Here is a 12,891-nt window from a genome sequence, read left to right on the forward strand (position 1 = left end):
TGAGGTCTGTCTTATCAGGTAAATTACTGTACACAGTGTATTCATTAATTTTCATTTTCATGTAGTAAAGGCTCTATGCCTTCATAAAGGACGTACTTTTCCTTTGTTTAAGGGTATTTGGGCAGTTTATTCTCTGTTATATTCTCAAGTAAACAGTACATACAAGTACAGTACAGTATTTTCTGAGGAAACACTCGTACTTAATTTTTTTAACCCCATTCCCGATAACCCGGCATTTTCACAAACTCGGCCACCCTTCGGTCCACATTAGGCCGAGTTTTCGAGGTTCTACTGTAATGCATTTTTATTTTATTTTAAAAATTAACTTTGATTAAATTTCATTAAGATTGTTGACTGTCTCTCACATTTTATCATCAGATTATCTCTAAATGTAGACAGCATGATTAAGATTATCTCAATCTTTTGGATGTTCCTTAATAATTTCTTAACACAAGTTTTTTATATATTTGTTTGAAACTTGAAAGAAAACTAAATCATAACAGACAGTACTTATAAAATGCATTTCAATATAATTATTTCAAGATTTTCACCTGTTATCATCAAATATACTGTATATAACTTTTAATCATTAAATGTATAACATTACAAATTAATGCAAATATCAATGTCTACTTAATAAAATGAAGTTAATTTTCTTGTCAATTATTATAACAGAATTTAATCAAAATTATAAAGACTGAATAATTGACAAAATTCAGCATTTTATTCCCTCTTCTCTCTCTCTTGCCTTTCCTTTACAATTTTCAAAAACCTTAAACATTTTAATAATACTTCCAACTAATGTTCACTTAAATTTGATGTGGTATTACTACTAGGAAAACTATCTTTTGATAAAATTAAACTATGAAAACTAAACTAAGTAATAAATAAACAAATTTATTAATAATTTAAAAAATGTATAATTTAGGTGGCAATACTTTTAAAATATAATTTTGTTCTTTATGATTCATAGTAATTTAAGACAAACACTATTTACCTTAACAAAATAATTTACTCCATTCACTAGTTGAGTTGTATATGAAACTGCTTCGAATTTTTCAAATACTCTTCCAATTTTTGTTTGTATTTCTTCTTTCACCTGATAATAATCATATTAGAATTATTTATAAACAGAAAATTAATACAGAATTAGAAATTTATAAATATAAATTTCTAAATTATTCATATTTTATTATAAACATATAATATAACATAAAAAACACTCTCTACATGAAAATTTTGAATACTTTAAAGATTTTCTTAATTCTATTATGCAATAGAATGTTGTCAAACTTACACAATGAAAAATTTAACATCATTCAATTGTATAACAGACCTATTTGAAAGCACCTTGCAAATTTTTTGTTTTTCATATTTATTATAGAATCTTGTGAAATATATATCAGTAAAAACATATATATAATAATTTAAATCAAAAGAATTAAACTTTAAAAAATTATAATATTCTAAACAAGTGTTTAAAAAACTATTTTGTATTTAGGAAAAAAAGAAAATTATCTGTTAATACATATCCAAAATCTAAAAAAATTCTAATTTTAGTTTTGTTTTCATTAACTTCCCTTTTTACTTTCTATTTTTTTTTAAACCTATTTGACAGTTCCTTCCTTCAGAAAACCATACTCAACCAACAGACATTTTCCTCTCAGATTCTTTTAACTGTCTCTTGTCATCTGGAAAACTTTCATATTACAATAAAACACCTTAGACTTCCAGCAATGCACCACACTAACATTTTCAATCAACTAATTTCATCTGACGATTGAAAATGTTAATGTGATATTAAAACACTGCATTGCTAGAAGTCTAGGGTTTTGTTTTATAGTATTCTGATTCTTCTGGTTATTCATTTTAGATTACTGTCAGGATAGAAATTAAAATATATATATTTTTTTTTATTGTATTTACTGTTGATTAACTTATTTACACATAAATAATTTTTTTTTACTACATTATTTTAACCATACATATCTCTCCATTTCTTTTGTTTAGTTAAATAACAATCAGATTTTAGTCTTTATCAATCAGGAAAGATTCCTAATTTATATATTTGCCCATACAGAATAGCTGTCTGGCTTTGCTGAACTATTAAATAAAATGAATTGCTTACTTTATAATAACCAATCAAATATGTATTGTTCCCAATCTCTTATAATTCTAATCTATAGATTAAGGATTCAAATACAGTAGATTCTCGTTAATTCAAACTCAGAAGGACAGCCCAAACAATTGAAATTAAAAAGGAAACCATTTCTGGATGCTACAGAACAAAGAAATGATTTTGACAACACATTAATTAACACCATATGACAAACAGTGTAATGTTTAATCATTGAAAAATACAAAGCAAAAAAAGGTACAGTATTGCATTTAATGGAATAAAGAAAAAATAACCATTGGGAGCAACCCTATAAACCTTCCTAATTGTACACCAATAGATTTGAAATACTGTATTTATTAATTTTAAATTTGATCTTTAAATTTCAAAAGTGAAAAAATGATGTTTATCTATTAACATGCACCATTAATTTGAATAAACAGCAGACAACACAAACAGAAGTTTGATAGTTAAAAAATTTTCAAAGGGTAGAACTGTTTTTTGTGTTTTTCTTGCAGTTATTCCTGATGATAGCCTCTGAAAGATGATCGAAAACATTTGAACATTAAACATTCTTTGTTCATTATATGCTGGAATTTACATTTAGGTGTCAAGTAGTTGTTTATTATATAGTTCCAGTTTAAGTGTGCCAGTTTTTTATGTTTGAGAAGACAACACAATCAAATTTGAATTAACTAAAGAATTTTAAGTTGATTTAAACAGGAATCAGACAGACTAGCATCCATTCTGAACTGAAAGGAAATTCAAATTAACAAGTGTCTACTCTAAGTAATACTGAACCTTGGAACACCAGTTCAAAACCAAAATATTAGACAATCATTACTAATTAATAGATATTAATCTTCTAGGATGTTTTTTGATGCATTATCTCCACTTCATGTTTCATAACATATGCCTTTTACTTCCAATATACAGTTGACCCACCTATAACACTATTGATAATCCTGTTTTATATGAATTCCATGTTGTATGAGTCACTTAGATTTTATAAATACGTGTGCTGGGCTGTGAACGGCTCACGTATTTGTAAAATCTAAATGACTCGTACAACATGGAATTCATATAAAATGGAATTATCAACAGTGTTATGGGGGGGATTGACTGTACTTTACTTTCACCTATTTTAAAATCACTTAAGATGCACTTCAGTTTATTGACTCAAAAATTATCTTATTCTGTATAGCATATTACATTTTTATATGAACTTCTGATTAATGATCATTAACATCATCATATCATTATTGTCATTGGGATTTAATTTTCAGATAATCTAATACTAGACTCTTCTAAGATAATATACAGTTTACATTAAATATTTTGTTAATCTAAAAATTTATCAAAATTCCTAACATAACAGGTGAGGAGAATTATGAACTGACAAAGTTGAATTAGTCATTGTAGTTAATATAATGATGTAAGCATTCTTACTCTCTGCCGAACCTTATCTATAAATATCAACATTTTTCAACTTTATCCACTGTTTAAAGTATACTGCTGATGTCATTACAAACTGACTGACTAAATTTGTAGAAAAATATTCATATTCTTGTATTTTGAAATGTCTTAACTGATAACCAAAATATTTTATTTATCAGTAAAATATTTTAAATGATAACAAATCATCATCTGTAAAAGTAATTTTAAAGAAGCTTTTATTCAAATTTTAAATATTACATGCTTCACCTAAAACCATACATTTTTATTTATTTTCTATGTTAATCTGGGCAGAATCTAGACTGGAAATCACTGAAGCAATCTCTGATAAGGTTGTGAAATAGTAAACTAAAACTAAAAATTCTGTATGTACCAAAGCAAATTATTACATATTGCTAAATTTTAGGAGAGTATCTAGATGTCATGTATTAGCTACAACAGTTGCTTAATGGCCATTCCTTATTTTAATATATTTTACCTGAGACAAATTAATTAATGAACAAAATACAAGTAGTCTATCTGGCTATTGTATCAAATTAAAAACAAGTCATATTTAGACTGTAAGCCACCATGGCTCATACAAACAGATGTCAGGCTCGTGGCAAATTTAGTCTATTATTTGCAATTTTAAAATAACTGGCTCCAATTCATCTGACATGGATTATCATGAAATGACCCAGGCAAATTGAAATTTGGCTTTCCATGATATACATTTTGTAATTTTTAAAACAACTGATCCTAACTCTGACCGTACATTTTCACAACGAAACCAATATTGGACTGATGCTTGGCATTGTTCGGATTCAATTCCATATTCTTCGGAATCTGGGGCTGACAACTTAACTGCCTTGTCCATTCAGCTGGCAATTTAAATAATATAATTTAGTGTAATTTCCTAGGACTTTTTTGCCAGTCTTATGCTGAACTAGAGTAATTTGTATAAAATGGACTGGGTCATTAGCTCGTTTACTTAGTTGTTTTCCCCCTAGACAGACCACTGGACTTTGATTCAGTTATTTGCTCTATGTTGACACATGACAAGATCTGAAACATCCTGTGAAACTTTTACTTGTAATAAATTGGTAATCCTTGAATGCTGAATGATATTACATTTCTTAGTCTGCAATTACTTGCTAGACTTTCATACAAGATTTGTGTTGCAGAAGTTATTTTAAAGAACAGTAATACCTCAGTTTTCGTTGACTTCGGTTATCATTGATTTTTTCTGCAAAAAATTTCTCAGTTTTCGTTGGCATGCCCACATGACCTCACTGCTAATTTTGCAAAAACAAAGGGCGACTCACGTGTTTTCCTGCTTAGTGTGATGATGTTTCTCATTGTGTGAGCATTATTACTCTGAGTCTCTAGCCAAACAATTCCATTACTTCCCTTTCCTTTCTGTTCCCTCATAGGACCAAAGAAAGTTTCCAGAGCCAGCAGCCCTTTGAAGGACAGCTCTTTATTCTCTATAAAATGTGTTTTTGGTATGTATTTTGGAGTGTCTAAAATCAATTAATTGGATTTACATTGATTCACATGGAAATAATTGCCTTGGTTTTTGTCAATTTCAGATTTTGCCAATTGTTTTCAGACGAATCATCGGCAAAAACTGAGGTATCACTGTAATTTGTATAAAGGAATAACTTAAAACTTCTACTCACTCACATTTAGTATTACCACCCATCCAGTTTTCACCCGGACAGTCCGGGAATCGACTCACTGTCTGGATGAACTACAAAATTTGTCCGGGAATAACATGAGCAACCTGTTGACCTTTTTTTTTTCTTCTTTTTTTGCTTGTTCGACTTCTATTCATACATGCAAAATCCAATATCCAATAGAGCTAAGTCATCTGTAGTTGTTTTTTCTTAATTTAGTTACTTATGTTACTCCTACCCAAGTCTCCCTAGTCCCTAACTGTAACTGATTTAGAACTGGCATGCACTGCACGTTATTCTTCGCATTGCAAATTGACATTGCGCATGCGTCAGGAACTTCTGTTCGAACAAACTCACCCGCTGTCCAGGTCAGCGGTTTTGAAAAGGTGGAAACACTACTCACATTAGATCTAAATTCAAGCTATTTTCTATTTGCAGCAAATACAAGCCTTAATTCAAAGACACACCTTGTGGATAAAATACAAACTCTGAATGAGGGGTTTCCCACCTCCTCCTGTATGAGCAAAAAAGTCAAAAAGAAACCATACCCATACATGCAACTCTTCATATTTGCCTCCAAGTCAGTTTTTACCATGTACCAGTACTACTGCCTATTCTCCATGCACAACATCAATCAAGGCAAGCAATAGTAAGCCTCAATTGATGCTCCACACAGTCAAGTGCTTTGGTGCTTGCTATCACTTGCATCTCAGCTCTGCATTTTAGCAGAGTTGGGCAAGCTCCCACTCTGCTAAAACTATATAACATCAAGTATTCCACGAATAGTCATAGCTGGCATTGTCACCTGGGCTAAATGCAAGGTGTCGTATGTAGAAGTATGGTTCCTTTGACTTTTTAGCTCCTATGGGCATACAGTACAGCTCTGTTAAGGTCCCAATAGCATCATTCACATCTGCAATCTTACTTCATTCTCTGCATAGGTTACATTAATTGGGTGTGTGTAGAAAGCAACTAAAAGTAACTTCTGCCGAATAATTTCTAATTAAACAAAATATATAAAGCATAAAATATGCAAAAATCAAATATTAAACGACACAAACCTTTTCAATAATACCTTTAACAGTATCGTCGGCCGGTTTGACATTTGGATCGATTCCACCACAGACGGGCATTTTGACGTTTACAATGTCACTAATAACTGGAGAGAGAAAATGGCGACCAAATATTCCGCCTTTGACAATTTTATGAGGCAGACGATAAATGTTTACTTCGATAACCAATGAGATGATCACAATTTTCCCAGTCAGCCAATCAGCTGCAAAACAAATAAACCGGAGTTACATCACAGTCACGAGAATGGAAAAATTGTTGCGTCATGGTCACGAGATTAAAATGACTAACTATCGTAACGACACGGTCACGAGATTTATTTGTAGTGAACGAGTAATTCAATTGTTATTTTCCGGAAGAAGAAAGTTATTTTTTTACATCTTAAACGAGAAACGATATTTATATAATTGTTTTAATAATAATTGTAAATCATAGTGATCTCGCCTACGAGATCGAAGGCGAGAGAGTGAACTCCCGGATGTAAACAGGAGCTGAGATGAACGCATAGTTATTTATTAATAAATATCGGTATATTTAATGAACAAATACTAAAATCACCGGACAAGAACGTGACACGTGTCAGGAATGTTTCCATGTTGTTTTATCGCATGAGAAATAGGCAACAAGCTAGAATATACTACATAGAGTGGCTGAAGCGACGCCATATTCCAGGTCCGCCATTTTTCTTTTAGTCAATGGGACGTGGCATTTGTTTTGTGTAAAGGCAACGAGCGAGAATATTCCAACTCGTTGTGTAAAAGTGATAGCACCCGTCGTTGCCACCAAGAGCGGTGTAAGCATGGTCACAGCCACTCAATGTAGTATATTCTAACTTGTTGGGAATACGTGTCTTTCATTCAGATAATTATCGTATTTGTACGATTATTACCATAGGCACCGTACGATAGTGGGAGTTAGTACTGTTACGGAAAGAACTGGCAACACCAGAGAGAGAGAGAGCGGCACGTGCAAGATGGACGGCCCTGTTTAATGTATGCGACTGGAGATCGTCCGGTCCAAGTATAACCCTGAATAAAGTATTCAGAGTAAGTGTTTGTATTCCTGTCTTACTGGGGGTCTTAAGTGCGTCACGAACGGCGTGTAAACACAAAGAAAACCATATAAAACAAGTACAATAATTTTAGAAATACGTTTTACTCCCGAAATAACAGTTAGTTAATAAACAATTATCAATTTTGTTTGTATCACCAGCTCATTGAAAAATTCACGCGCTTAAGAACAACCACCAGAGATCGAGAAAATTTTGCATTGTAAATTCAGGTGATCAAGTCGATTGATTTAACGACGTCTGACACATTGAAACCACGAGATTGTCTTGTCTTGTCTTTTCATGGGTTCATATGGAGATTTCAGTCTCGTGGGCTATGTTCTCTGATTGGCCGCCCCCTGGTGATGAAACCAAGTGGCCCGTGTATCTGATGTATTAAACCACGAGATGCTTATGCCGCACTTTTTTAAATGCATCCACCAGTGACATGCCGTCCTCGGAAGCTCTTCCCTTGTATTTTTTAAAATATAAATACAGTACATATCGTGCGATTATTTTCATATTTTAACGTACTTTGATTTAATTAAAATTAATATTTTATTATAACCGCATTATGTATCTTATTACAAATTTCTATACTACATGTGAGAACAATGATAAGATTGTATTGTATATTCAAATATAAATTCGTATACGCATATTCCCAATAGAAGCGCTGTATTGTCGAATTCGGGATACCTTCCACGACGAAAATATTTAAATCGTGTAAAGGAGCCAGATTATACGCATTCGCGCATGCGCTTTACAGAGCATCAACCTCACGCGGTTTAGCTACAGGATGCTACACACCAAAATATCGTATAACGTTTCCAATGTTTCTATTCAGGGCCGGCACAGCTTCTGTATCATCAAATGTCTCGGCACGCCACTGGCATCCACCATCCAACGTGCTACTCCGTGACAAAAACAAGCTTAAGCAACGGTGGCTTGGATGCTGTGCCCTGTAATCTCTCAAAAAACAAATTAAGAAAAAACATTTTCCCCCTAAACTATATTTTCCCATCCTGCTGATTTTCCCTAAATTTAGCGAGCAAATCCTTAAGTTGGCATTATTGACGGGCGGATGGCCGAGCGGTCAAGATGGCAGCCTACCGCTCTAGGGGACCCGGAATCGAATCCGGACAAATCGAAAAATCCCCAGGAATTTTTCGGGGGTGATCCGTCCGAATATATCGGGGCTCCCGGTTACCACCCGGCTGTCTCATTGTGAGCCTGCCCTTGCTAAAAGAGGCCCCCTTAGTGCCCACAAAGCGGAAAAAGTTATAAAAAAAAGTTTTAAAATATATTTTGCCCTGAATATTTTATAAATACATTTATAATATTTTTCTGGCTAGAGAGTGTAAGATAATTTTAAATGAAATACGATAAATTTCTCCCATAAGGTTGGCAACGTGCTTTCCATTATCGTCTGTCGTCTCTTAATTAATTTTCGTGCCATTACGTTCGCGTTGGCACGGTAGTCTACGTCATCCGCAATGTTAGGAAAGATGGTATTTGACTGAAGGAACTGGAAAAGGTCATTTCAAGTTTAGGTAATACTTTAGTTTCTGTATAATAATGTAATTTAATGTCCATAAGTGACGTCCACACTGGAAGGAGTTGAGCTACGATGGACATTCGTTTATTTCATTAAATTTTATAGTTTATTGATTTATATTTATTTCAGAATTTCTAGGGCACAATTCAAGCTCCGAATGAGGGGATCGGAACTCATTTTTCAGACAAGCGAGCTCAAGGAAGGCACTGCGCATGACAGCCCATCTACGTGGCCTTCCCTTAGCCATAGAGATGCAGCACACTCCGCGGGCCCAATGGGGTTCCGTCCGCGAGTCACGTGACCCGCTTCACCGCCTCCGAGGTTATATATAAGCCGTATTCGCCGTCATATCCTCGCACCCAGGATATGTTAGTGCTAGCGAACGATACGCCGTATTCTTGCGATATCTCATGGTCTCCCGCCATTTTTGAAAATTTAACATCTTTCTACTTTCTTCGTTACCTCCCCACCGAACACAGAAATTTTGCCATCTCGTGGGCTCGTGCCACATTCGGACCTAACCGTTTTCGTTCCGCCATGCCCTAAGTGTGGAGGTAAGCCTTTCCTTGATTCCCGCCTTTACAGGAGTTCCGGGTATCTGTATCGATATTTGAACACCCGAGTTAATAGTAGTAGTAGTAGTAGTAGTAGTAGTGGTAGTGGTTGTGTGTAAACTATTATTTGCCATTATTTATTATTATTATTCAAAACATTTTTGTTTTATTTTTATTGTGAGAGGGCGTTTTTTCGCGCGCTTTTCGATGAGTCGTTCTCGTCTGTTGTCGCCATCTTGTTTAGTATACCGGATTCAAGAGGAATCCAAACCGTATTGCCTGAATGATTTAAGAGAGTTTAAATCAATAAAGATAGTTTTATTGTGCAATTATTGTGATTTCGTAATTCGTATACAGTCCATTCATAGTATCAACGAGTAAAGATTAATTAACAGCCAATATTCCCGGAGCAGCGTTTTGCTACTTTTCAAAACTAATTCAATGTTTGTCGTAATTTTCAGGCACCGTGCGGATTCCTGTCCCAGTTGCCAACAACATCGGCAAAATTCGGCTGTTTATCGAGGACATCGTTGATGTCTACCTGGTACTCGGGCCCAGACGATCGGTGCGCCCGTCTGCCGCCCGACGAGCCGTATTTCGATGTTCCCGTGCAGGATGGCGGCCGCCCAGTGAGTAGTGAACCTTGTGTATAGTGCACGTGACCAAAGGAAATTTCTTTGCGGATGTGAAACCTGGATTATGTTATTTTTCAGACAACATCGGGCGTCAACACCATCTTAGTCATCGATCCCCAGGAACTAGCCGAGGCGGGGACCAGCGTCCTCACCTACGCAACATCAGGAATAGGCTAGGCGTCGCCAGGTAGAGAAAGGACGTGGCGGGAGACGATCTTGAAGGTGAGTGTACAATCTGATTTCAAACGGTTTTCTATTAGCTTAAGTAGTGATGGTCACCTCCTTAGGCTTTTTGGACAAGCCGCGAAAGCGGCGCGTAGTACTAGCCGATCGCGAGCGATAGCGAGCTTGTCGGCCGAAGAGGGGCCGTAAGCCACGACCCATAATCAACATTTGCCCCTGTTAAAGGTGAATGTGCAGTACAATCTGTTTTCTTGGCCTTTTACGTGGGCAGTTTTCTTTAGTCTTTGCCGATGTGTGTTTAGAATATTTGGCCGGAACTCACCGGAGTTCACCGGATGACGTAGGCGATTCTTTATAGGGCTATATCTCGTAAAGGGTTGCGCGTAGGGGCATGGTTCCTTTGACTTTTGACTTTTTTGTTCGCACAAGGGGTCGCCGACCCGCTCATTCGGAGCTTGAATCGTGTCAATTAACCTATCCAATGTCGAAATTTCTGTTGCGTGTCGTCCCGGTTGAATTTTTGTCGATGGCTACCGAAAATTTTCCGTTTTTGAAAGAAATAATCGTGGCTATAGTATCGACCGAAATTATTTTATTTTGCACAAACAAAATAATCTTTTTTTCTTTTTACATTTATTAATATATATACAGTAAAACCTGTCTATGGCGACCACCTACGGTTTCTTCAAAAAGTGGTCTTCTAGACAGGTGGTCGTCCAATACAGGTAGTGTCGTAATACCGTATTTCCGTACGTATTTTGCGCACTTTTTAGCCATTTCTACTAAGCAAAACTCGAGGTGAGCAAAAATAAGCGAATTTTTTCAGCGATAGGACTATATTAGTGTTGTATTTTATTCTTATCGGATAACTCGATTTACGGGAGTCGTCGTGATTTTGTAAGACAGATTTAATACCAATATTTTAAAGATTAATACAATAGTCGCATATTCTCGATTATAACGCACACTTTCTTTTTTTCCGACTTAATTAATTCGACTTGATTCTTTTCGTTCGCTCCTCAGTTACGTTTATTACGTCATCGATATACAAGCGCGTGGTATCTCTACATCACTTTNTATATAAAATCCCCTCATTGACTATTATTAATGAATTATACATATTAAAATACATACTTTGGCGATTAGTATTCGACTTAATATTGGATAAAAACACTTAAAACAGCCAGCGAAATATCTACTCGAAATAAGTCCGAACACGACACTAACGTTATGATTCCAACCAGATATAAAACTGATGCTTTTTATTCGTTGCTTAGCAAAGTCACGGGGCGTATTTTAAAAATTATCGGTAGCAATTGACTCACTGGAATGTTTTTTATTAATACATAAATATGTAACGGTCATTATCAGTTATGTATTTTTTGACTTTTGTCCTCCTAGAATCGTCTCACGACCCACTGTGCGCCGCGCCGTTAGCAAAATCGCTGTAAAAGTTTTAATTTGCATAAATTTGAGCTTTTGTTATAATGAATAATGTTTTGAAAAATCATTCGTTTCTATGCAATTTTATCCTTTTAAGCATAAAATTAATCGATAAAAGTAAAATAGCTCTATAGGCAGTGCCGGCCCGAGGTAAGTTTTAGGATGGAGCGAGATCCTATTATGGCGCCCCCTTGGTTGCCCCTAATTTATACCAGTGATGCATGCAAGGAAGTAACTTGGAAGATCTCGACAACATCTTAATTAAGTATCTGTCTAATTTGTCGATTGAAAACAGCCGTACTGGTTAGCACTGCACTCCTCACAGTACCAATAGGAACAGTTCATATAGAATGAAAAAAAAATATATGTATGATTAAGGTACATTTATTTATCACAAATATTACTTTTATAATGGGATTGTGAGGCTCTGGACAGGTCCGAACCTCACTAAAAATTTGCGTTAAAATCATTTATTTTTAAAGGCAAAATTATCTTTTTTTTTAGAAAAAAATAGAAGTTGGAAATAGTTTTTTTTTCTGAAAACGACGCGAACTTTTAAACAATAGAACAATGGAAAATCGAAGATCGACTATCTCCGATTGGAGATAGAATTAAACTTCGATTTTGACCTCTCCCGCGCCACCGAAAGGTTTCGAATTGTCATCAGGTGACAAGGAGAGACCAATCGGAAAGTAGAATCGGAGGGAACGGATAAAACCCCGGACATTCAAGGACGCGGGGGCTTTTTCTCCCGAAAGTCCCAAGTGACGGATCTAATGTAGTGTGTGTGTCTCGAACCCATCTTCGTCTCCATCTCCCGACCTCGGATCGACATCTTTCCATCAACGGAAGTCGACCTCTTCGTCCGGAGACGTCGATGGAATTGGTCATTCACGAACCAAGGACACTCATTCCCAATGGGACAATCTTGGAAAGGAGAGAAAGACCCCGAGGCCGCAGCCGAAGTAGAACTTCCAAGATCACGGAAATTTTGTAAGCTTCTTTCGTGTTTAATAAACGGGTTGTGTTGTTGTAAACGAGTCATCAATCTCTGACTCAACTGATTCCACATGTCGTTGATTGTTATCGCTCGGCAATCCAAACGGCAAGGAGACGATGACGATAAATATCGCATATTATCGTCAATATATCGTTTTTAAATTTCTTCCC

At 35.3% G+C, this 12,891-nt stretch overlaps 1 protein-coding gene and 1 long non-coding RNA gene across 4 annotated transcripts in view; one reads left to right on the forward strand and one right to left on the reverse strand.

The window, feature by feature from the left end:
• The window catches only part of LOC111624906 (cystatin-A2-like), a 39,831-nt gene that overhangs the window by 8,350 nt on the left and 18,590 nt on the right, over positions 1-12,891 (reverse strand). The window contains exons 2-3 of the mRNA XM_023367889.1: positions 6,291-6,505; positions 998-1,099 (exon numbers count right to left, since the gene is read on the reverse strand). Coding sequence (XP_023223657.1) covers positions 998-1,099; positions 6,291-6,362 — 174 coding nt within the window. The 5' untranslated portion in view covers positions 6,363-6,505. The remainder of the gene's footprint in view (positions 1-997; positions 1,100-6,290; positions 6,506-12,891) is intronic.
• Positions 8,437-12,891, forward strand: part of LOC111624907 — a 30,055-nt gene continuing 25,600 nt past the window's right edge. Inside the window, exons 1-4 of one of the 3 annotated variants that reach the window (XR_002756653.1) lie at positions 8,437-8,901; positions 9,036-9,460; positions 9,922-10,089; positions 10,174-10,317. This is a non-coding gene — a long non-coding RNA (uncharacterized LOC111624907). The other 2 variants (XR_002756654.1, XR_002756652.1) reach the window with 2 other exon arrangements.

The sequence above is a fragment of the Centruroides sculpturatus genome, unplaced genomic scaffold, assembly GCF_000671375.1.
Source record: "Centruroides sculpturatus isolate CEXI.00-Female unplaced genomic scaffold, Cexi_2.0 scaffold408, whole genome shotgun sequence".
In the NCBI taxonomy this organism is placed as follows: domain Eukaryota; kingdom Metazoa; phylum Arthropoda; class Arachnida; order Scorpiones; family Buthidae; genus Centruroides; species Centruroides sculpturatus.